Source organism: Olea europaea, unplaced genomic scaffold, assembly GCF_002742605.1.
Source record: "Olea europaea var. sylvestris unplaced genomic scaffold, O_europaea_v1 scaffold2146, whole genome shotgun sequence".
NCBI classification, from domain to species: domain Eukaryota; kingdom Viridiplantae; phylum Streptophyta; class Magnoliopsida; order Lamiales; family Oleaceae; genus Olea; species Olea europaea.
This window is the reverse complement of record NW_019239435.1, coordinates 68,176-93,765: the sequence shown is the minus strand read 5'-3', so window position 1 is coordinate 93,765 and position 25,590 is coordinate 68,176. Positions and strand designations below refer to the sequence as shown.

General features: G+C 34.0%; 1 protein-coding gene across 1 annotated transcript; it reads left to right on the top strand.

Moving 5' to 3' along the window:
- The first annotated feature begins 3,479 nt into the window (after positions 1–3,479).
- LOC111380447 (beta-galactosidase 9) lies at positions 3,480–24,915 on the top strand. Its single transcript, XM_023004017.1, has 19 exons — positions 3,480–3,832; positions 4,257–4,352; positions 4,455–4,567; positions 5,862–5,928; positions 10,543–10,635; positions 11,034–11,177; positions 11,375–11,463; positions 13,587–13,692; positions 13,924–14,011; positions 14,148–14,269; positions 16,362–16,559; positions 17,783–18,006; positions 18,574–18,689; positions 20,097–20,194; positions 20,597–20,707; positions 21,837–21,947; positions 23,578–23,783; positions 23,955–24,303; positions 24,512–24,915. Exons 1-19 carry the CDS (start codon positions 3,659–3,661, stop codon positions 24,653–24,655), a joined length of 2,649 nt encoding a protein of 882 aa, XP_022859785.1. The 5' UTR covers positions 3,480–3,658; the 3' UTR covers positions 24,656–24,915.
- Positions 24,916–25,590: the final 675 nt, after the last annotated feature.

The window sequence follows — 25,590 nt, the reverse complement described above, 5'->3', positions numbered from 1 at the left end:
CTCAAAAAGCTATTTCAAGTAAATTTCTGTGTTCCGTGTGATCTTTTTCGAGTATTTGGTAAGTCCTATTTATAGTTGAAAAATATAGCTTTTATTTTAATTTTTTATTTAACAATTTAATTAAAAAATCAAAATCACACACTTTAGTGCTTGTTTGGTGGAAATTTTAAGCCTATTAAAATCAAGCTTTTGATCTTTATTTCACTATTTCAGCGGTCATTTTTGAATTCTTCTCTCACAGGTAAAATCCACTTTATCTCTAACGGTCAAAAAATCAATTCTCAAAGAAAATTCCTCTCCCCTATCACCTTCTCAAATCACAATTCAAAATTGATTTAAATAATTAACTTTTAATTATATATCATTATCCACATTTGATTGAATTTAAATGGACACTCCGTGTTGCAGGTAATAATGTGATCATTATCACATGGTATAATTTTAAGTTACTTTAAGTAATCATATTATTTAAAATAAAATTAATCTAATTAATTAATGCGTGAAAATTATTTCAAAATTCATAACTCTAAACTAATTAATTTAACCCCACATAAAATAATGCTCATGTAATTTTAATGGAGCCAATGAGAGGAACTATGAACATTATAATTTTAATCTCCAATAATAATGACAATTAATTAATACTTTAATTAATACGTCAAAATTATTCCACTAAAAATTTGGATTTGCATTCTTAAAATCATAAAACAAATTATATTCAAGATACTTGAACTGTCCATTGATATAGTCATTTTCATATAGATCAATCCTCTTTAAACGGTTCAGAATTAAAATTAGGTATTTTATCCGTAAACCTCTTTAATTATATTTTTCTCCTTATGTCCCATTGATCTTCTAATGAATAATATATGATCTAATTATAAAATTGAGTGCTCTTATTATTCAAGTCCCGAATCAACACTTTTGGGAACCATCTTTCTATGTTTCTACCATGGAATGGATTTTTTCTTGTATATTAATATTCCGATTATTTATCTCATTGTATTTCAAACGTACCAGGGTTTTGAAATTATTAATCTGCGTCATTACCCTGCACAAAAAAACACAACTTAATAAATGAGTTGACTTTCCCTTGATGATCAACAAACAAATAAAACCCCGACAAGTTTTTTGTTGGTAAATTTTGACCAATGTGCATCAATTATCACCGAAACATATTATTTTTCATGTCAATCATTAATTTTATATTATCAGTAGTCTCGAAAAGACTAAGCAAAGATCCTAAATTACTTTGGCGGACTCGCAACCTCAACGTGGAGAGTTCGATTCCTGGTGAGAACCTGTAATCCAACAAATGGGCAACTTTGTTGGTGGATCAATCACTATGGAGGAAAGCTCTCTTGAGGCCAGGAGTAAAAATCGGGTGGGAACCTGTGATCCAACAAGGGCACATCCTGCAGTTTACCTCCACTAGTCACTGAGGGGCTGATGGCTAGGGGTCCATGATTTAGTATGGCGAAGTTGGGACACCTGGGTATTAAAAAAAAAAAAAAAAGACCCTAAATTACTTGAGTAGTCTTTGGATAAAAGTTACAAGAATTTTGCTTGGATTTAATGATATTTGAAAACTTGTGAAGCGACATGGTGGAAGATAACAAAATTATCTACTATATGGTATAATGAAAGGAAATTTATTTGAGGAATTTTCTACTGAAAAAAAAGGGGATCCATTTTTCTTTTCCGGAAAAATGACCAAGAATAAGAGTGGAAAATGGATGCTTTAACAAATACGAGCCTATGTTTGGTAGGGATTATAATAAAAATTTTAACAGATTTTAATAAAAATTGATGAAATATATCATTGAAAAGTTATACTCATTATATGTGCTTAGTTTTTGTCTGATAACAATTATTTGAATTTTTTTTTCAACATACTCATTTTCAACTCAAAATTTTTCCTACATCTTAACCACATACTCTCTCAAAAAAAAAAAAAAAAAATCACAAATTAAAACATTATTTTGGCCAAATAATGACCATGGATTAGGGACTTAGATTAATGTCCGAATTAGAAAACATGGGCTAATTAAGTAATCCCTAAAAATAGAATAATGTTTTCCACGCCTGTTGAGTAGGAGTGGACACTTTTTCCTAGAACCAGTGGAACCGGACCGAAACCATTTAGAAATCGGTCGGTTCAATTCCAGATCTTCTAAAAAATAATTTGATTTTGGAACAAAATTTTAAGAACCGATCGGTTCCAGTCCGGTTTCCGGTTCTAGTTTGGGAACCGTGGAAACCAAACGGTTATCATTTGATTTTTTTTCTTTTTTTTTTTTTTTTTTTTTTTTTTTTGNTTTTTTTTTTTTTTTTTTTTTTTTTTTTTGCTTTTTTTTTTGGGGTAAAAATATGACTCAATCTCCAACACTTTTATAAAAAATAATTGGGTTCCTTCATAATTTTAGACTCCAACACTTTCTTTATTCTCTTTGATTCTTTTCTCATTTCTTCTTATAATTATTTGATTAATTGATTTTCAAACCAAATTAGAATATTGGGTAAATCTATACCTAAATAAGCTTATTTACAATATATAATTTAATTTATAAGATGCGAAAATTTTATTTTGTTTTCACTTTGTAAATCTATACCTAAATAAATATTTGATTAATATGTTCGGTTCTTCTATATTTTGTTTAAAGTATCACGTTGGTAGCATTCTTAGAGTTTTTATTAGTGAACATTTTATTTTGACATTTTCAATGTAAAGAATCGGACAGATCGAATCGGAACTGATTGGTTCGGTTCCGCAGTTAGCTATGGAACCAATGGTTCTATTTCTAAAATTTCTATTGGTATTCGGTTCGGTTCGGTTCGATTTTCTTTGGAATTGGACCAAATCGGACCTCGCTCACTCCTACTGTTGAGTGGTCAAACTATTTGTAATTACGGATGATTTTTTAATCATACTTTTTATTAATTTTTATCAAAATTTGTTAAAAATCTAATAATTCCTACCAAACATAGGCTTATTATTCTTTAAGAGTGTGTTTGATTGGTATGAAAAATATCATCTAGAAAAGAAAATGTTTTACTTGTTTTGAGGAAAATAAAAATAATCTCCACTCAAGGAAAATATTTTCCTTAAAAACAAAGAAAATTAAGCATATTTTCAAAAGTTAGAAAATATTTTTCATGGAAAAAATAGCAATCAAACACCCCAAATAAAAATTTAGATGGAAAATTGATATTTTTCATGAAAAATAAATCTAATCAAACACCCTTGAGTGTACATTTTAATTGAAAAGAAATATCAAACAAGCACCTAGAAAAGTAGAAGAGATTGGTTTGGTTTGGTTTGGTTTGGTAATTTTCCTATTTTCACCGCTTTATAAAATCATTGGCTAGACAAAACCCGACCCATTCGAAACCATCCAGACCCGTTTTCGCTCTTATCCGAAAAGTATCAACCACCTCGGCCTCTTGACATCGCAACTTCCCAGCAGACTGTCTACTGCTTAAATTTTTTTATTCATACGAGGATTGTACCTACCGCATCAAAACATATACCTTATCATGTCACTTTCACCAGTGACGATGCAACCGCAACAATGAGCATATATTTCCCGATCTTATCCATTTTTTGTTTTTACAGATTATTTATTCTGCCTCATTCACTCTCTGCCTCAATTGGAAAATGGGATTCGGTTTTCGATGGATGATAGTGGCTATAAGTGTACAATTCTTGATTGTTGCTGGAGAATACTTTAAGCCATTCAATGTCAGTTACGATCATAGGGCATTGATCATCGACGGCAAACGCCGCATGCTCATTTCTGCAGGAATTCACTACCCACGTGCCACCCCTGAAGTAATTTTTGATGACCAGTCTTTATCCTCAGATTCAATTTCCGATTTTGGGCATGCATGAATTTCACAGTATTATTGACTTTTGGTTATGCTATAAAGTTGTTGTTGTAGTGGGTTTTTGATTTATCAACTTCGCTTAGTGAAATTTAGGAATATGTTCTTTTTAACATCATCACTGGCAAGTTTTGAAGGTGGGCCTTCGAAACAGTTTCAGCTTCAAAAAATTCCATGTAAGAGGAATGCAGTAAACGGATTCCTAATTTCCAAGTAAAATCTATATTTCCAAAAGGTTGAAAACCTTATAGATACATCACGATTTTTGATCTTAAAATGACATGATTAGAAGATTTTCTAAGAGATTGAAGGTTTTTCAGGTTTCTTCAATTTGGTGTCTAATTATTCCCTTACATTTAACTTTCTGTCAGATGTGGCCTGATTTGATATCTAAGACCAAACAAGGAGGGGCGGATGTCGTTGAAACATACGTATTTTGGAACGGTCATGAGCCTGTAAGGGGTCAGGTATAATTTTTTCTCGGCTCATATAATATGTTAACACACTAATGACCTCTTCTCACTTGGGATTTAAGGTATATTTCTTCTGACCTATTGCCCACCGTTTAGTATTACTTTGAAGGGAGATATGATATTGTGAAGTTTGTGAAGCAAGTTGGTTCAAGTGGGCTTTATTTATTTCTGCGGATAGGTCCTTATGTTTGTGCAGAGTGGAATTTCGGGTTAGATTCTCTTTTCCCTTACTGATCCTGTCATATATTTTATGTAAACTTCCATCTGTATTTTAAATAGTTAAGAAGGTTTACATGTCTAATTCTGTCACGATTTGACTCTACCTTCATTTTTGTGTAAAAGTGATATCTTGTTACTCAAGTTTCAAGGTTTAGGTTGCAAATACTCTGTCATCTTCTCTGAGTAGTTTGATCTGTCTGTATGCAGTCAAACTTTATTGCTGTATTTACTGCGACTTGTTTCTTGCACAGTACCTCAAATTTTAATTATCAACCTTCATCTAATGGAAAAAATGTTTGATACATGCAGGAGTACAGGACACATGTGTAAAGCATTGCATATATTAGGGGAATTTTTATGTCAATGAGTGTCACAAACTTCTATTAATTTACATGGTTTGAGAAATTTGCGAGAAAATTGATAGACAAATCATTCTATGTAACTTAACTTCGTTCAGACTTAAAAATTTATGCATTTTCAAAATTGAAAGGGAAGTTCACGAATCCAAAAGTTGAACACTTAAGATAAATAATATTTCCTGATTTGGTACCTTAAACTGTGAGAGTTAGTTCAACATGGTATCAGAGTAGGGAAATGTCCTTCATCAAAGTCTTAAAACCACATAGTTATGAAAATTCCTTGTTTCAGGCCTTTGATGAAAAATTGAATGCATGCGCACCTGAGGGTCGTTTTGAAGATCTAAGCATACATCTGTCAAAAGATTTCAGAAGCATCTTAAATTGAGATGCCAACTATATATTCTTTTGAGAAACTTTATTTGAGCTAGGCTTGGAAGTTAAATGTACAAGAGCCTGAGTTGACTTTGCATACTAGACTCCTGGGAAAAGGGGTAAAGTCTGTAGCGTATATTTGAGAGTCAACTTTGTTTGACTACTACTCTGTTGAGGATAGAAGTGGATAATTAAACTAGCAGCCTCAAGTAACAGATTTTCTTCTGAGAAAGCTTATTCCCTAGAAAAATCTGATTACCATTTCCAACATGGACAAAATCTGCTAACATCTTGCAAGCCGATGATGTTGCTTCTCACCACTGACCAAAATCTGAGGTGACGCTAGTTACAAAATTGCTTAATTTGTTGTTTATAAGGATAACTTATGTCTTCCTATCAATTGGAGAAGGCTACTTCAATGGCTTCAATTTAAAATACTTAAAGGCTTGTTTTGTTGTATGTAGGATAGTTGACAAATTCTGGCTGATTAAACTTAGATGTGTTTGTCAGTGCACCTATGTCAATCTTTGATCTCCTATTCAAAACTTTGTAGGGGCTTCCCTGTTTGGCTTCGAGATGTACCTGGTATAGAATTTCGAACGGACAACGTGCTCTTCAAGGTATCATAAGGCTAAGAGCTTTATGTTTTCATCCTTGCGTTCTGTTGCTCTTTAATCTTTTTTGGTATATAATCATCACATTTATCTTTATCAATGTGGTTTATTTTTTCTCGATGCTATAGCTTAAGATGAGTTTTTTCTTCCTGCTAAGGTAAGCTGTAGTCTGGAGGTGTTATAATTCTTCCAAGTTAAGAAGTTTTAATTTGAATTTTTTGAAATAGCATAGAAGGGTGTTTAGGCTAGCTTTATGAGCGCGTATTGGGCGAAAGAGCCGTGGGCTTGCTTGCAGGTCTTACGGAGCTACGGGCTTGACGTCACTTCTTGAAATTTGTGAAAAGAAAATTTTGTGAAAGATGAACACTACTCAAGAAAGCATATTAATAAGCATGTCCAACCACGAGACTGATATTTTGTTTCTGTTAGATAACAATTGCTATTTTGGGGATACCTAACTTGTCTCCTAATTAAGTGTTTGTGGGATTAGTTATTTCTTGGGACTTTCCAAGTTGCAAGTTAGGTCAACTTGCTTTGTCTTAACTAAACAGAGAAGTTTCTATTTAACATTGATTTGCTGTCCTGCAGTTCCTTTTTCCCAGCCAAGACTATTGTTAAAGTAGGAGAGGATACTGTTTTGAACATTTTATTAGGGAATAATTACTTGCGGAGACATTAAGTGGATTCTCTTTAGGGAAACTCGACCTGTGACTGGTCAAGGGCAGAAAAGAAAAGAAGGATTCTTAAATAATTTTGAATTTCTTGACGTAGAAGACTAGAGTAGGTGTGGTAGCACTTTCATTGAACACAAACAACGTGTTTCATGATCTATGATTAACCAAATAATAGGAATTGAGTCTTGCATTTGCATAGCACTGGAGAAAGTTTTTATGTAAGCTTTAGATTGACATCAAATACAATTCTTCAACTAGACAAGTGAAATAAATACTACAACCACATTTCAAGCACTTTATTCATTCAAGTTCATTAGTCGAGATTAGACCCAGTTGTATGAGACAATGAGCCTGATTAACGCCCCAAATTTTATTATAAAATAGGTATGGGCCGTTACCAAAAACTTACTTTTATTTATTTTAAATACCAAACGGTAAGAATAAAATTCTTAAATAAACAAGATACTAGAACATTCATAAATTAAATTTAAATCATGGAAATATACGCAATCAACAAACAAATCAAATAACATATTTTTATACACAACCAACTAGTAAATTTAAAGGCTGTTGAAGAGAGACACAAAATAGCCTAACGAAATTGTTTTTGAATGATTTCTTGAAAAACAATTTCTTTACTTGGCAACCCGCGCATCGCTCAGCCACCTCCACGTCGACCCTACTGATCTGAAATGTTGAAATTAAAGGAGTAAGTGATTACACTCAGTAGGATACGTGCGTCCGAACAATATGATAACTTTTAAAACGTAAATTCATAACATTTCATACCATCATTTCATCAAGAGCAATCGATGATCAGTCGAAAGCTCTAGTACATTTGAGGAGACCCGAAAGCGATCTCACATTTCATTTCATTTCTTTGAGACCCGCAGGTCAAACATTTCATTTCATTTCATTGGACCTGCAGGTCAATAAGCATTTCATGAAATAAATCACTCATGAAAATCATAATATTGAAAGGACATATCACTTGCACAAAGTATCCTACCTCTTTTGACAATAAAATTGTTGGAAATAGGAAATTCACATTCCCAAAACCTTTCGCCGTTGCCGAGTCTATATGCCGAGAAAATTATCGAAAATATATTTTATGATAAATCATAAGTTGATTGATGATTGCAAAGCAAAAATCAAGATTTTGGATACTGTGAGGATTTGAACGTGTAGCTGATCAAAGTAAGTGAAATCCAATGCAAAAGTAAATATGCATAGGAAAACATTATTTTAAACTGATGACGTCTCATAAGTATAATTGATGCTAATCACTTAGCAAGGCCCCGTTTTATACTATTAAATCATTTAAAAGGCAGTGGTCAATCTAGGTAAGAAGTCTTCATTTTCGGCCTAATGATTATAGATAATTAGGCACAATTTATGCTAATTAATTTTTAACATCCAAATTTACCTCACTTACTTGATTAACACTTTAAATTAGTATTTACCAATTACAAGATTATAATGTTCTCCATATGCTATTTTTACATTAAATGATACAAAATACACGTATTGAGAAGAGACAATATTTTAATATGATTTCCAAGTTGAATCCTAAAGCGAGACGAATCGTGAGCACGTAATAACATATAAATATAACTACTATAATAAAGTTATAAACATATCGTAATTAAATTAATAGGCACGTCGATCGTTCGTCCAAGATACCTTTAACTGTAAAAATATAATTATTCACGGTAAAATAATTATATCAAATAAATAACAGATGCTACCTAACCTATAGAATCTCGTCAATTAGTTCTGTTAATCAATCCAATTACAAAACTCCTTGTTTGGATATCAATCAAGTTAAATTAATTAGAATCTATTTAATATAAGAATAATCAAGTTTGCATCAATTTACATAAAATGACAGGTTATCATATAATAACATAACATCATATAAAAATGAAATAAATAATTATATAATGTATTATAAGCTTAATTGGACTATATACCCAAAATAATTAACTTTGATGGGGATGTAGAATATTTGTCAGAGGCCCAAATCGTGTCTTACCATTTGTCTAGCAATTTGTGAGAAATTTACTTAATACGAAAGAAGATATTTAAGGGCATTGTTAATTACAAACTACCCAGTCGTAAATGTAAAAATATTACAAGTCACATGCATATGCAAATTAAATTGATATTTCTAGGTAATGATCCCCAAAATTTTCTATAATTATTGATTAACTGTAATATTTATTATGGGAGGTTGAATGAAATTCTAGCACTAAGGCAAGTTTTGCTCCCTTAAAATACATGTGCATGATCTATCAAATGAGGTGGAAGTCAAGACAATTAAATCCCCCAAACCTTATACTTGAACTAAGACACGTAATCCCCTCCCCAAAGCCAAGACAATAATGATTAATCATAAATGAAATAAAATTTTCGGAGCATTACAATCTCACCCCCCTTAAAATAATTTCGTCCTCGAAATTACGTCAACCATTTGAAAAGTTAAACTCGATTGTATGGTGCATATGGAGAGAACGGAACGATCGTTGTTTCGAAGACCAAACAAAGACAATAGAGCAGATAAGAGAATTATTTTACTTGACTTTGTATACTTGGTTTAATGCAGTGGCTAAAAATTCTATTGTAGGGTTGCCTAATTTTATGTTGTTCCTTTCATGCTTAAAGTGATTGTATACCTCCCGTGTACTCTCTTTTAAGAAATAAAATTCTACGATTACCTAATAAAAAAAAAAAAAGAACCAAGCATAGTGAAGGCTGGAAGAGAAGAAAGGGCTTACGGTCCAAATCCATTTCAATGTTTCAAAATAGGAGCTGCCATGACCAGAGGGAAGTAAATTTTCTCAGTCGCACGACCAGTTGAGGCTCCGTATCCTGATCGATAAGAATACGTTTAGATCCTTTATTGACAGTCGTTACATTTGGGAATAATGATGAAGTGATGATTTTCTGATTCATTTGCATGTTACCTGAGGTTGACCTATTACATTACAAGTGATCATTTCTGGAAATAAAACAGTCGAGGAGTTGGCAATGCTACTACATAGATTATGATCTGCTGGTTGGTGATGAGACATGGATACTTTCCTCTTTTCTTCCAATGCCATGCTTTTGGCAGGCAACAGTAAATTGTCTGATGATAGAGATGCTTCTCCTTTTCTTTATCATCTTAGATTGATTCGTATATTGACAACTGTTTTCATTCGTAGATCTTTTAATGGCTACTATTCTGCCATATAGTTAGTCCTACTGGGTCATCTGTTTCTAATCTTTAGTTTCATTCAATATTCTGTGCCAGTTGCCCATTACTCATTGTTATAAGCTCACTTTCATTTGTTTCTTAGATTGGTTCATGATGAGGACATCATCCACCTCTATTTGTTTTATTTTATTTGGACTCTTATTTATTTTGTTTATTTTAGTTGGACTATTATTTATGTTAGTGGACTTATATAATGGGCTTGGCCCTTTCTCTTTAGGATTTTGTTTTGTTATTTAAACCGAGTTTGCCATGTAATTAAAACAGTTGATGAATGAATAAATTATTTTGGTGGCTCGTGGCGAAATTCCTTTCTTTTTCTACCTTCTTCTACTTCGTCCGTTGATTCTTCTTCTTCTACCATTCTTCCCTTTATTCCCTCTGCTTCATACATCTGTTTTGTTCTCCATTAATTGTTCAAGTTGGTCATGCATCGGTTCGTATATTGACAAATCGTTACATTTGAAGATCTTTATTCTGGCCACTATTTCTGCTATTTAGTCGGTCCTGCTAGATATCATCTGTTTCTAATCTGTAGTTTCTTTCAATATTCCTTCTCAGTTGCCCATTACTCATTGTTATAAGCTTGATTCATTGCTTTGCTAGTAAAACAGAAGATGCATTTTACCTCTGTGGCTTGACCTTGTATTCCCTGCAGCTATTGATGCATTTGTCTTTACTCTTCTCCAGGATGAAATGAAGCGGTTTGTCAAAAAGATGGTGGATCTGATGAAAGAGGAATCACTTTTCTCTTGGCAAGGTGGTCCAATAATTATGTTGCAGGTCATAGTAATTTTTCTTATCTTCAATGAATAACTTCAACAATAGAAATAGCAGTGGCACTTGATGCGGTCAATCACTACTTTTAGTTTCTTTTATTGACCAAACTTATGAACATTTACTTGGTGCAGTGATCTTTTATCATTGCAGAGTAGAAACACAAAAGCTATGACAGCTACTTTGATAGAAGCACTTTTCAACTCTTTTTTACCTTTATTGATACACCTATATTATGGAGACGCAAAGCATTTTTTAGGTTTGATATGGTGCATCTTTTTCTACGAGATGACACAAAAAAGTTTCTGTGCCTTCTTTTGTTTTTCATCAAATATGGTACATATAAAGTTTCTAGCTTTGGAGCAACAAATATGTAACCTTTAAAGAGTTTTAATTTTTCTCAGATTGAAAATGAATATGGAAATGTTGAAAGCTCTTACGGTTCTAGGGGGAAAAACTATATGAGATGGGCTGCCAAAATGGCTGTTGGGCTTGATGCTGGTGTTCCATGGGTAATGTGCAAGCAAGTTGATGCTCCAGAATACATTGTAAATTCTTGATTCCTTGCCCATTTTACATTTACCTGCTTGTCATTTGTGCAATACATATTTTTCTTCACATGCAAATGGGTCTGACCAAATCTGATAGCACTGGGTGTTAAAGGAATGGGATTCAATCTCATGATCTAAGGTGGATCATCGTATCTCTGTTCCATATTGATTTAAGTTTCTATTTGCTTTGCCAGATAGATGCCTGCAATGGATACTACTGTGATGGTTTCAAGCCAAATTCTGACAAGAAACCTATATTTTGGACGGAGAACTGGGATGGATGGTATGATGCCTTCATCTGATTTTGTGATTTTATTAGAAATATTGAATAAAACACTGGTTCTTTATGGAGCATGATTTATGTAACTTGAACAAATGTCCTTTCACGTGTTATTTCTTTAACTCGTACCAAGGAATTGAAAAAGACATCTAGTTAACTAATTGAAAAAGTTAATTTGCTGATAATCTTAAGAAAGAAGCCGGTTTTTATTTACCCATGCAACTGGTAAAGCTATTCCTAGCCAACTGAAACTGCTGCTAAAGTTGAATGCTAATTATTTAGGAACTCATTACCCGAAAAAGTGTAGGGAACATACTGTAAATTTTATCCACATTAAAATCCTTATCTGTTTGTTGAATCTAATTTTCTTTTTGGAGCTCCACGATATATTGTTCTGACAAAAATTGTAATTTTCTTTTTGGAGCTCCATGATATATCGTTCAGACAAAATTTCCATTAATTTGTTTGTGGATGAGAAAAGGGATTTCCCAGCCTAAACTTGGTATCTGTTTTCTCGTAAATCAACATTCTAAGATTTTCTTATGACTGAGTTTAATAATTACAAATTGTGTTGAGTTTAGAGACGATACATTTGATAGTGGAACTTCATCCCTGTTGAGACAAGAGACTGCAAGCCAAAGAATAATGTAGTCTTGTTTCCTTATATTTAAGGTCTATAACTCTTTTGATGATAAATGTCCCCTAATGGCACATGCCAAGGAGAAATAATTTAAACCGTCACCAATTTTCCATGGATAGCTTAGAGTCTCGAGAAGCTAGGTACATGTGGAACGGTGAAAACTTACTGGATGGATCAGCTTCTATTTGTGGCATGTGAAATGCTAGCTTTCTGTTTAATCTGCTGGATATAGCTTTCATTTAGTTTGTTTTCCTTTTGTATTGCCAGATTCAACGCTCATTTTCATAAAAGTATTTGGTTACTCTTACAGTTCTTGGTGTAGCTTTTCTGCAAGCGCGCTTTTATTATGATCTTTAAGATAGAAACCTGAATGTGCAACCTGAAAGTGGAAAAGTCAGGATGGCTATTTAATAAAAGAAATGGAATTTATATTACTTTGAAACGATAGGGCCATCTAATTTTTTTGTTAAAGATACAAATAAAAATTAATAACTATTTCCTTTTCTAACAGTGAAGCTTTCAAATGAGATGATTCAATATGCTACCGAAGTAGGCAAAGATCCTAGGTCAAGTCTTGTACATATCCTTTCGGTGAAATAAAAACTCGGCCTGCGTGTAAGGGGTTTGTTGAATATGTAAACTATCCTTCGCCTCTCTAACATCTCAAGTTTAAGGGGTGGTCCAACACTTCGTATTGGCTTGTGCTCTGAAAACTCTTTTTGAGTGCTATGTTGCATTTGAATGATTCAAGTGTTCATCCTGACTTTTATCATTTTCCGAGAAATAAATAAATAAATAAAGGAGCTTATATTAAGATCAGTTACCAGTGGTAGAAATGTGCCTGCCTGAGCATGCAGAGGAATACACTTTGGGTATCGTCTTGATAAAATATAGCCCTTGTTTGATTTTTATTTTTGGAAAATCACTTCTCTTCCACACTCCTTTTCAACTGCACATTCTCCAAAAAACATAATTTTCCATATCTCTAAAAATCTTTATCAAACAAGCACATAGGTTTTTGTACCTTATGTGTACTTGAGTAATTACAGAGTTCTTTGTGCACAGAGGTTGACGAGTTTTCATTAGCAGCCATGATAACATTATGCAATGATATTTAAGTCCTCGTGTAGATATTGCAATCTGACTTTTCTGATTCTGGTCTAATTTATTTCTTGGTCAATACAAGAATAATTCAAATGCAATCACCATCTTGAATTTGTGTCTATCCTTATTTTTTCTGACTTTCATTAGTTAGAACCACCTACTACACCTGTTTCTCACAGTTCTACTGGAAGCTGCTTTTATCTACCAACTATATAAATTGAGCTTAGAATATGTGCTCACACTAGCAGGTCATCAAATCTATACAAAGCACAATCAAACTTAATCATTTGTTGGAAGCTATTTCCATATGAGTGGTGGTGAGGACATTGTCATGTATAAGCTTGGTATTTACACCTATATCTCTCCTTTTTTTATCATGAAGGTACACGAGTTGGGGTGACAGAGTCCCACACCGACCAGTTGAAGATCTCGCATTTGCAGTTGCTCGCTTTTTTCAGCGTGGGGGGAGCTTCCAGAATTATTATATGGTACATTAGATACCTATTGAATTCCATAATTATTTTGACATTATATGGTCGAAAGGTTCATATTTAACTTTGGCTCATGAGTGGAAGCAATATATTATGACAAAGAAGAAGGTCCTTTCCTTTCAACTGTTTAAAATATAGCTGAAACTTCTAAAATTAAAACCATTTTCGATTCAATGTAAACCATAAATTTCAGACAATTTTTTTTTCCCCTTGATTTTGTTGTTGCAGTATTTTGGTGGGACAAACTTTGGCCGAACTTCAGGGGGGCCAAATTACATTACAAGTTATGATTATGATGCACCAGTTGATGAATATGGTACGATTTACTGTGTCAAAACTCTTGTTTGGGTGAATTTGTCCTCCTCAGGAGGAATAATTACTATCAAGGCAATACTTGTGCACAGACATATATATTTCATTTGCTTAACAATTTCAGTAAATTACCTGCTTAGGATTACTCAGCCAGCCTAAATGGGGACATTTAAAAGATCTGCACGCTGCCATAAAGCTTTGCGAGCCTGCTCTCATCGCCGTGGATTCACCTCAGTATATCAAATTTGGATCAAAGCAGGAGGTCTGTATATTATACAAACAAAATATTCTACTTCCAGGTTTTTGTCATACTAATAGCTTATTTTATTGGTATGTTTGGTCTTGAAGTACGTACAGTTAGTTACAAATCCAATAATTCCAGGTAACGTAAGCGCGACTGCTGAGACATTATTAGCGTGCTTAATAACATGTTATTCGATTAATAATTCAGGTGAAAGTTTAGCCATCTGTGTCAATCTCAAACTATCAGTAATGCACCCAGAACGAACAGAAAATGTCTTGAATCAAACAAAAACTGTTAGAAGAAACAAAATATTTCTTATTTCCCTAGTGTGTGTGTATATATATATACACACACGCTTTCATCAGGCGCCTACCAGTTGGGTGGTGCCCTTGCTGCTGCACTTGCTCCTGATGACATGTCAAACAATGATCATCTGGCAAATACTCGGATGCATAAATGGGTAAATAGGAAATGGTTGAAGATGTAAATATGAAAGTAATAAGATTCTCCCCTCTAAAAGCTTAAACTTATCTCAACGGGCTATTAACGCAGCCAAATGTCTTATTTTCAAGTCTCACTGCCACCCAATTATGAAACATTTATCGTTAGGCTTTTGATGAAAAATTTGAATCCAACCTTACACGCAAAGAGACGTGTTCAGATGTAAATACAAATAAATAAATTTCCTCCCCTTTACAAAAGTTTAAGCTTTTATATGAGTTGATACAGTATAAAAGCATCAAATCATTTGGCGTACGCATGTCTATCATATAATCTTCTCATTGAACTATTCTGATGGGAATGGCAGCTTTCATAGGAATTAATTCCTAAAATTCTAGGAATAAGATCTCATGGTAGTGCCTTGAAAAGCTTGTCCAGTTTTGTTCCAATGAGTTTTCTCAGTGGCTTAATTCGTCCCATCTATTTTCATCCTGTCTTTTCTTTCAGTTTCTTATATTCTCTCACGTTATAAAATGTTGCATTAAGTACTATTATCATGTGGATGTTAGGGAAAGATTCAATTTCCAGCTATCTGCCCAGAACTGTTCTTTTATTTCCAATACTGGAACCTCATGTCTCCTGTTTGGTTAGACAGACATGCAGGATTATAGTCCGAAGGTGGTTGGGCAATTCAGCCCCCATTGTTTAGTGGTTTAGGACATCTCTGTTTCAAGGAGGCAGTGGGTATTTTGTCCTACAACAACTCCGTGGGAGATATGTGTCAATGTTATCACACATACAATCATAAACTCAACTCAATGGAATTGTCTGATCTTAAAGGAGATCTTCTATAAATTTGCATGTGATGGATGATTTCTTGGTTTCGTCTAGTTGTTAATAACTCCATTATTTTTAGATAATAGTAAATAGAAACAACGCTTATAAGGAGTCTTATTAAAATCAAGGAATATAGGCCAGCTAGCCATCCACACCAAGATACAGTTTACCGAAAACCCTGCTAGTGGAGCATTTCCTAGGGATAAGACACAGGGCTAAAGAGAGAGAGAAAAAAAAAACGGATCTTTCACGTATGATCCTTGCATATTCTCGAATGTTAGGTATGTAATGGGGAAAAAAGTATACCTGAAGTTACCATGCTCCTGTGGTCATGTTTTCTTTTTCGAGCGACCTTGTGATCATCTTTGCATCCATTAGCATGTATGAGTACTCATATAACAATGATTAGGAAACTATAAATCTACAAATGGTAGGATAAATAACGAAGAAGCAATGTAGTGGTGTCACTTGAACCTAATGCCTCATATTTCCAAGACCTCAATCTTTGCCACTAGATTTAGGTCCGCCAGACATTCGTGTACTTCCCATTTCATAAACTTGAAAGAATGAATGAACCATCACGGGATATATCAACTTTGCCACAAGAAATTACTTGGTGTAAGGTGGGCATGACATCCTCTCTTACGAAAATTATCCAAGAAGGAGTTCTTTATCCTTTTTAGGTTTTGTCAATATAAATGGGATTAACGTGTACATCTTGTGTTTGGAAAATTATTGGTTCAGTTAGGAGGACAGAGCCTTTATTTCCTACTTTCTCAAAATCTTCCTCCACCACCTTTCGTTCTTATGGAGTTTATATGGTTATTTTCAGGCACATGTGTACCGTGAAATTGTGCATAGCAGTGGCCAAAAACTGTCCTTATATGAAAGCAAGTGCTCAGCATTTCTTGCGAATATTGATGAGCATAAATCTGTTACGGTAAAATTCCTTGGTCAAGCATATACTTTACCACCATGGTCAGTGAGTATATTGCCAGACTGCAAAAATGTTGCCTTCAATACTGCTAAGGTATGAGTAAGTTCTCAAATACTTGAATATATATGTGTTTAATGATTACTGTGCGAGGTGGTTGAGAAACTGCATGGGAACTTTAGTTGCACTCAGTTTGATTATTTGTTCACATTATAAGCTCTAAGCGTCTCCAATGTGATTTTTACAGTGAGGTTTTAGGAGTTTATTACATGAAGTTTTACATCATTATCTCATCATTATTGATCTATAGTATTCATGCAGGCACCTGTCAGAATATACCATTTGTTTCAGTTGCATATCTGAGAAACCATACTTTATTACCAAATGATTTTTCTACTTTGAAGAATAAAATATGTTGACTCCATCGTTATATTTGTAATCAAATATTCTGGAATGATGGTGTGAAGGCCTTTTAGAAGGATGACAATCTCAAAATTCCTATGAGCCTTGTTTAAGCCTGTTTAAGTGCTCAGGCACATGGTGTGAATGAAAAATTATGTTTGTTATCAGCAGTTTGTTATATCTTGGTAAATGCCAATCATTTTAGACTAGCTTACCAGGCTTTAGAAATTGGTAGCAAAACTTGGGAATTTGATGCCATTTGATATTTTTATTTCTTATGGAATTTAGATATGTTGAGACACACTTGACATTAAGTTTCACATTGACATGCATAAAAGTTTTCAGAGATCAAATTATAGTACTACCACCCTGTTTACTTTTAAAAATAAGCAAAAGTATTTTTGAAGCAATTTAAATAAATAAATTTATGCTATCAGTTGCAACTTAATCTTTTGGATGAAATGGTTCAACATATTATTGAAGCAACAAGAGTCCTAGTTTAGGTCTCTTAACAATTAGATCCGCAATTGAAAAAAAATTACACATCTGTTGGACCGTTGATGAAAAAATGAATCTGGGCTAAATGTTGAGGACATAGTGAAGAAGAAATTTAGACAAATGAACTTTCCGTATCTCTCTAAGACTATGTTGATATTTTGCCCAAAAAAAAAAAAAAAAAAAACTGTCCCTTTATCTAACCATTTAAGTATTAGGTGAAATAGTTTAACAAACGAAAAGGAAAAAATATACTTGCATTACTATTACTGTTTGCCTCCACTGTTTGTGTATGGATTATCACTTTCAGTCCCGAAATCCTTTTGCCTTGTGCTTTTTCTCACCTCATGATCAGACCACTAACAAATTTTATATTTTCATTATATTATTGAATTATGGTTGTCTTTCAATATTTGAAACAGGTTGGGGCTCAAACTTCAATCAAGACAGTAAGATTTAATGATATAAATGATCCTGCATATTTGCGAATGATGGTTCCAAACCAAGTTACCCGTATATCAGAAAGCTGGAATTCTGTTAAAGAACCAATTGGTGTGTGGAGCAACAGCAATTTTACATTTCACGGCATATTGGAGCATTTGAATGTAACAAAAGACCGGTCTGACTACCTGTGGTATACGACCAGGTATTTGAAATATTAAGCCTTACAGATAATAGTAAGTCTGATACACCAGTTACATTTTACATTTTGAAAATCATGCGCATCAGATTTTAATAATCTGTGTCAGAGATTATGAGTTATGAACAATTAGGTGCTAATTACTTCAAAAATATTTGATGCTATGATCTTTCTGCATAATATTTTATCACTAATCCTCCGTTTGTGTTCTATAGTAGGTTATTTAAAACCTAAACTTTATTAATCTTGTAATAGAGGGACAGGACCAAGGATGGGCATCATTAATATTTCAAAAGCAACATCTCCGATTACTCCATAAATCAACGTATATTAATTCTCTCACGCACTATTACATCTATCTTTTTCATTTGGGCCAGCTGTGGGGCATGGTGGATGAGGGCATGTCATACGTCTTATCCATGATGCACAATTTTCAAGTTTTATTTTGCATCATCCTCTTATTCTGTTAAAGTCAGGCTAGTGTAGTCATATCTTTAAACTATTGATTATAGTCACAGCTTGGTAATCAAAATGTTTATGGTGATACTGATGGTCGTTTGATATATGATGCAGAATACACATCTCTGATGAGGACATCTCATTTTGGAAAGATAATCAACTCAGTCCAGCACTTAATATTCACAGCATGCGTGATTTGGTTTACATATATGTCAACAGCCAATTCACAGGTATTTCATCTATTATAATTACTCAGTCTCTCTCTCTCTCTCTCTTCCTCCCATATATCTTTCGAAATGATCATCAATAAAGATTATAAACAATTTGTTCCGGCAAAAGAATGGTTATGCCGAGGGTCTCCAAATATTACCATGAATAAGCTAGAACAGCGTTGATGGCATATATGCGCATGAAGGGGGAAAAAAAAAATGTAGAACAGTGCTAAATTGATGAATCTCACATTGAAGCTGTGATGGATTTTTATTTTCTACTAACAAAGAAACAAGTTTTTTAAGTTTGTGCTAACCTACGATGCTATAAAATTAATTTCATTTGCAATAGAAACAGAAAACTACTCGTTTGAGCTTTTCCACATGAGTGGACTTCGTCCTCAAAATAGTACAATCCTTCATTTTCTTTTGCACTGCCAATAGTGTTCCCAATGTTCGACTTCCCAAATTCACAACGAAAGGTACAGAATATTGTTACACAGTTTAGGTCTTTAGTCAACTTGCTAATTGACAAAAGATTAGGGACATGAGTTTCACAATTCAAAACCATAACTTCTGAGATAAGGATATGACCTTTTTGTACAGCTGATAGAACCATTGGCAGTTATTATTTCAAATTACCTGGACAAGGATTATGGGATGAAAATAATTTGGAATTGACCCATCATAAGAAAGTAGGTATTAGCAATCTCAAATTTACACATCATCACAATCTGCTAATTTTCTTTGGTGTAAACCTCTACATATATTTCTATGGTGGATGACAGTGGATCCTTTCCAAGAGTACACATACCTTGTTCTCAGCATTAAAAGGTGAAGAACAATTTTTCACATTTAGCAGCCAAAAAAAAAAAAAAAAAACATTGGAGAAATTTTATTTTCTAGCAATCTAGGCCATAAAGAATCTCACAGATTTCCAAAATCAAGAAAGCAATTCTGGATGGAATTTTTTAATATTCCATTCACCTTAGAGTGGAGCACATTGCTATTTATAAAATACAAAGTACATAGAAATGAGGAAAGTAGAGAGAAATTAGAAAAGAAATTGAGACAACTCAGGGACATATCTCGTACAAAATTGGAAAATTCCATACACCACTCTGTATAATCTGCCATCTATCTGAGCATTATGAATTCAAATCTTCTGGTTCCAGAAGGACTATAAAGCTTGTTATACATAGGACTAGGTTAACAAGCCTAATATGCTAAAAGAAAATTCGTTTACAAATATTTTCTCTGGTTCATGTAATTGCTGTTCGTCCTTTGAGCTGCCACAAATTTCATAATGATTGTCCGCTGTCGCTGATATATCTCAAATATTATTTTTCACCTTCTGCTGGTTTTGTTGGAGATTAATAACATTGATATCACTGCCTTCTTGTTGTATTACATCTTTTGGAATCGAAGGTGGTGCGAAAGGTAAATGGATAAAGGTAGTTCAGCCTGTCAACCTGACGCAAGGATACAACGATATAACATTGTTATCTCAAACAGTGGGCTTGCAGGTAATCTGCTTTGACAATTTAGATTGTCTGAACAACTAAATAATGTAAATAATGATATATTAACTCTCTATGGGAAATTTTTTGAAAACTATCTAATTCACCTTAGTTTCTGGGTTCTCACACTCTAGTAGTCTTACCATTAACAGTTGAAGATAGAAATTTCTGGATAATATTGTCTTGAATGGAATCGAATTCTGCATTTTTATTTCTGGTGAAACGCCTCATTATTTTCAAGATTTATTTTATTTTATTTTTTTTTGTGGATTTTGAACTCTGTTGCTTTTTTTATCTTTATTTCAGTTAATGAATTTCAGTGAGTGATTCATCCGTGTAGAATAAATTTCTCATCTCTCCCCCCAGTTCAGATTTTGATAAATATGGTACTTGTACTGTTTCCTGCAGAACTATGGTGCCTTCTTAGAGAAGGATGGGGCAGGGTTTAGGGGTCAAATCAAGCTTACAGGGTGTAAAAGTGGAGATATTGATCTCACGGAGTTTATGTGGACCTATCAGGTACTTGTGTTACTTGGAGATTTCATTCACCATGTTTGGTTGATTCTACGACTTTCCTAACGTTATGGATCTTTCCTTGATACAACTTATTACTCTCACATTCACTCATTAGTTTTTAATTAAATGGCAAATTTCATTTTTATCGGCAATGTTTCACCAAAAACAGCTCCAACCAGCATAAGATTTTAAATTGTAGAGAACCTCAGTAAACCAATGCTTAGCCTATATTAAGTATGAGGTGGTAGTTGTGCATGTAATGCCCTATGAGGTAAATTTAATGTGATATGAATCTTGTATTAATGCAATTTTACAAATAATAAATCATATTCTAAAAAAAATTTAAAGGGCACTCTAGAGGTACTTAGACATGAATCATGAAAAAATTAAGTATAAATTATTTTATTTATAATCGAGATATGATTCACAAAGGTTCAAGAAGTCTAGTTTACTCTTGAGGATCAATGTAATCAAGTTGTCACATGGTTTCTGAATTTGCTTTCTGAGCGTGAAAAACCAAGTAAACCTATGAATAAATCAGAAGTTCAAAGCTGGTTGTACTAGAGTGGTATGCTTGAATTTAATTTGAAGAACGGAATAAGGTTAAAGGCACTTTTGAAGCTGTTCTTTGGAAATGGTGGTGGTATCACCTGTCCTCGCCTCCACATTTTTCTTCACTAGAAGTTCAGCGTAAATTTATCCTCGCTTCTATGACTATGCACTTCTAACATATTTTTCCATGGATTCAAATATTTATAACAAATTCCTTCAGGTTTATTTTCAGAAGGCACTTTGATCTTTGAAGTAAGCTGGTAGAACAATTTGTTTGTTGAACTTTTTGTTGACATAGGTGAACAGAGCACATGAATAATTTTGTAAAAACTTCCTTTGTGGCCCATCATATAATATTCCATCACTAATGGATAATAGCGGGCGAAATAATATAGTATTGATTTTAATAAACAATTGAAGAAATTGGATGCTCTAATTACTGTAGATAAGAGAACTCTGGGTAACATGAAGTTCACCTTTCACATTTTAATCCAATTTTTTTTCTCATTTTACCTTTTCTCAAATTTCTTGATGCTAATGAAACAAAATTGACTACCAAATTTCCACAATGTGATTATAGGTAGGGCTTAAGGGAGAGTTTCTGAAAATATTTTCCACTGATGACAATATAAGCGCAGGGTGGACAGAATTTCCACGTGATGCAATTCCATCCAACTTTTCCTGGTACAAGGTAACTTTTTGAGAACATTATTTGAAACGATTTTGCGTTTCCTTTTTTTTTTTTTGGGGAAATTGATCACTTGTTACAGAAAAGGGCATGAAATGAAATTGTTCGACGTCAGATGGGGACACATCAATATATTATGTTCTTAATGTAATCAGCATTTATAATTATAGCTAGCAGAATTTGAGGGTGCCTAGTTATTCATTCTCTCAAGTGTGTGGTGGGGAAGCATCCATTGCAGAATGGCTAAGTAGTCAAATTGCTGAAGCAATTGATGCATATACTGTCGTTCCTGTCTTCGTGTTACTATTTTAATGGAATTGCTCAGTTTATAATGGTATCGTGTGACTTCAAATGCTAAATTGAGAGAGTAAATAATGAAATAAAATAATATTATATAAGCAAGAAGTGGAATTTGATACTTTATTTCCTTCGAAAGGTTTCCCATAATATAGTGCGAAATGTACCCTAGGTCATTTTAAAAATATATATATATATATGTATGTATGAAGGGGTTCTGATGAGCCCTCCAATTAAATTCACGTACAACCGGCGCAAGAGTCAAGTAGGCACATAGGGGAGCCATCCATATGACAGCAGGACGTTAGTAGTTTCTAGAATTATGATGGGTCACTCAATTTGTTAAGAGTTGTTAGTCATTTTGTTGAAATTAGTTACAGGGGGGTAAGGACACAGAATGATTAGTTGAGGAGTGGTGAATCAGCCTCAATGCTGAATATCGTTTTTTTATGCCTTTATGTTGCCTACAGTTCATTTGAATATATACATCACAGAAAATTCCCAAAAAGATCGTATACTTCATTGATTTCCATTGATTCTCTTGCAGCTGATAGTGTAATCTCAACCTGTTTTGTGGCATGATTGATATTTTTGCTCCAGCATGAAGGGAAACGTTTATTCCCTATTTATTAGTCAATCCTTGTTGGTAGGTTTGTATAGTAGGTTGTTTGTAGATTTGCAAATAGTTGGTAGGTTTGTATTTATAGCAGGTTGTCACTAGGGTTGCAGGTAACTGGCAAATAATTGGTAGGTCGAGTTTTCGTGAGTTCTAAACATAGCTTTTGGTTTCCTCTTTCGAGATATAAAAATCAGTTTCTAAACGGACAGTAAATATTCAATTACTATGTTTTAGCTCTCATTTATTACTACTGAATAATGGCTGCACTAAATATCTTGAATAAAAGAAAAAAACTGGGAATCCTTGTAGCTCTCACATTTCCATATCTAGAAAGTAATGGAAAAAGAGAGAGGAAGTGAAAAACACATTGTTTTGACCTTCCAATGCCAGGAGTTAGGTTAATTTTTTCTTCAGGAAGATTATCGTGTTTCTTCTTCGTGGTGTACATTGCTTACTCAACTTCCATGTTCACAAGTTCTTGTTTCCATTTCCTTTTCTCCCTGGGATTTATTTTTTTGGTGGGTGTTGGCAAAGGGAAGGCAGCCTGATGTCTTCACTATCATACATTCCATTCTTTGGTTCTCAGTGGTTGGAGGATACAATTTCTAGGAGCAATCACTATCACCATTCTGCATTTTCATGTTTTTAATGATGTCTGTTTCTGTTAAGATTCTCTCACCTTTCTTCTATTAATCTGTTTCCCATTTTATTGAGTAGACGCATTTTGATGCCCCTGGTGGGGTAGATCCCGTTGTCCTTGATTTTAGAAGTATGGGAAAGGGTCAAGCTTGGGTCAATGGCCACCACATTGGAAGATATTGGACTTTGATTGCCCCAAAAGATGGATGTAAACCTTGTGACTATCGGGGATCTTATGATTCTGACAAATGTACAACAAACTGTGGGAAACCCACTCAATCCTGGTACTCTTTTGACACCAAAAACTTACATAGTTTGTCCGATTTTAATGTTTTCTAGCTTTACTAAGAAGCATGAACAGAACAAGGTTGTTTTCCATAGTACTTCTAATTCCATTTTGAATTTACAATATTCTTGCTACTTATTGATGGTTTTAAATCTGAGTTTATATCCAGGTACCACATACCAAGATCATGGTTAAAGGCTACAGACAATTTGCTTGTCATCTTTGAGGAGACGGAGAAGACCCCATTTGAGATATCCATCAAGTCGGGTTTCTCAGAAACTATTTGTGCTAACATATCGGAGAACTATTATCCACCTCTAAATGCTTGGTCCAGTCCAAATAATACCAGTGGAAAAATTTCACCGAATACCTTGATACCTGAATTGCACTTGCAGTGTGATGCTGGACATACAATCTCTTCCATCGAGTTTGCAAGCTATGGGACTCCCCGAGGAAGCTGCCGCAAGTTCTCCAAAGGCAGTTGCCACGCACCCAATTCATTTTCCGTGGTGTCTGAGGTATGCGTGGCATATTTTAGTACATAACAAATTTGTAGTTCCCATGAAGAACCAGCTTGATGAATTAGTTATATAGCAATTGCTAGGCATAAATTTGTTACTGGGCTAAATGCCTGGTTGGCTTAATATCTAGTTTTAAACCAAGTTGTTCCTTAAGTAGTAAACTAATGTTTACTTAAGATGATTAAAGCATTTTCCATTTCTACAGGCTTGTAAGGGAAGAAACAGTTGTTCTATTGCAGTTTCTAATGCTGTATTTGGTGGAGACCCGTGTCACCGTGTTGTCAAGACGTTGTCTGTTGAAATTCGATGCTCGTCTTCATCATACATCGGCTCTGCCTTAATGAAATGACAGCCGAAAAAATGATAGAGCCAGGATAGAATGTTTTGTATAGTGTATTGGACCGTATTAGACGATACTAAAAAAATAAACTCGTTAAGATCTTGACCATTGTACTGTATAATCGGATTGCGGGTTGGGCGTTTGTTAATGTGATGTTCTCAGCGACCATTAGGCATTGCATCATATTCAGAATCCTGCCCTTAGCAATTTGGTGTATGCATTTGTTCAAGGATTTATTTTGTATGAAATAAATTTTTTTTTTCAAAATCTGTCTTTCTTGTTGTGCTACTAGAAACAGGGTTTTCAATTATATTCCTGAGGAATGCATACAAAAATATGGTAGTTATTTCTACAAATTCATTCCAATCCCAGTTCACAAACTACATATTCCAAACACTTATTAACAGGATTACAAAGCTTTCAAAATCCCATTTTTCAATCCAAAACTGACTGGTGATGAATTGAAACTGACACTTCTCGGCATCAGTTTTCTCATTTCTGTGATTGTTCGCGATGGACACGAATGATGCTTAGCACATTATAGGCTCGATTGAACCAAGTCAACGTTGTCGTTAAGTTGGTGTATCCTAATGGAATAATGATACTTGGCTAAGGTCAGTTTGTTTCAAACCGTCCAATCATGCATTGACACGTGTCTCCTCATTGAGTTTGTCACTATAGTAAGGTTGATCCTAATGAAGCTTTCATCATTCTCTTTGATTATACTATTATAGTGTTTATCCATTAATTTAGAAGTCACGTTTTTCAGGTTTTACTCGCATATGTTTAAATAACGAATTTTGCCACCATAAAAGGAAATAGTTTGCTCTCTCTTGCTACCCTTTTTGTTACCTTCGCGCGCTTAGACTTCGCCTGAGAGGAGGTTGAGTTTGTAGGATAGTTTTCTTGACAGCAGGGGATAACCAACATGAATAATGAAGAGT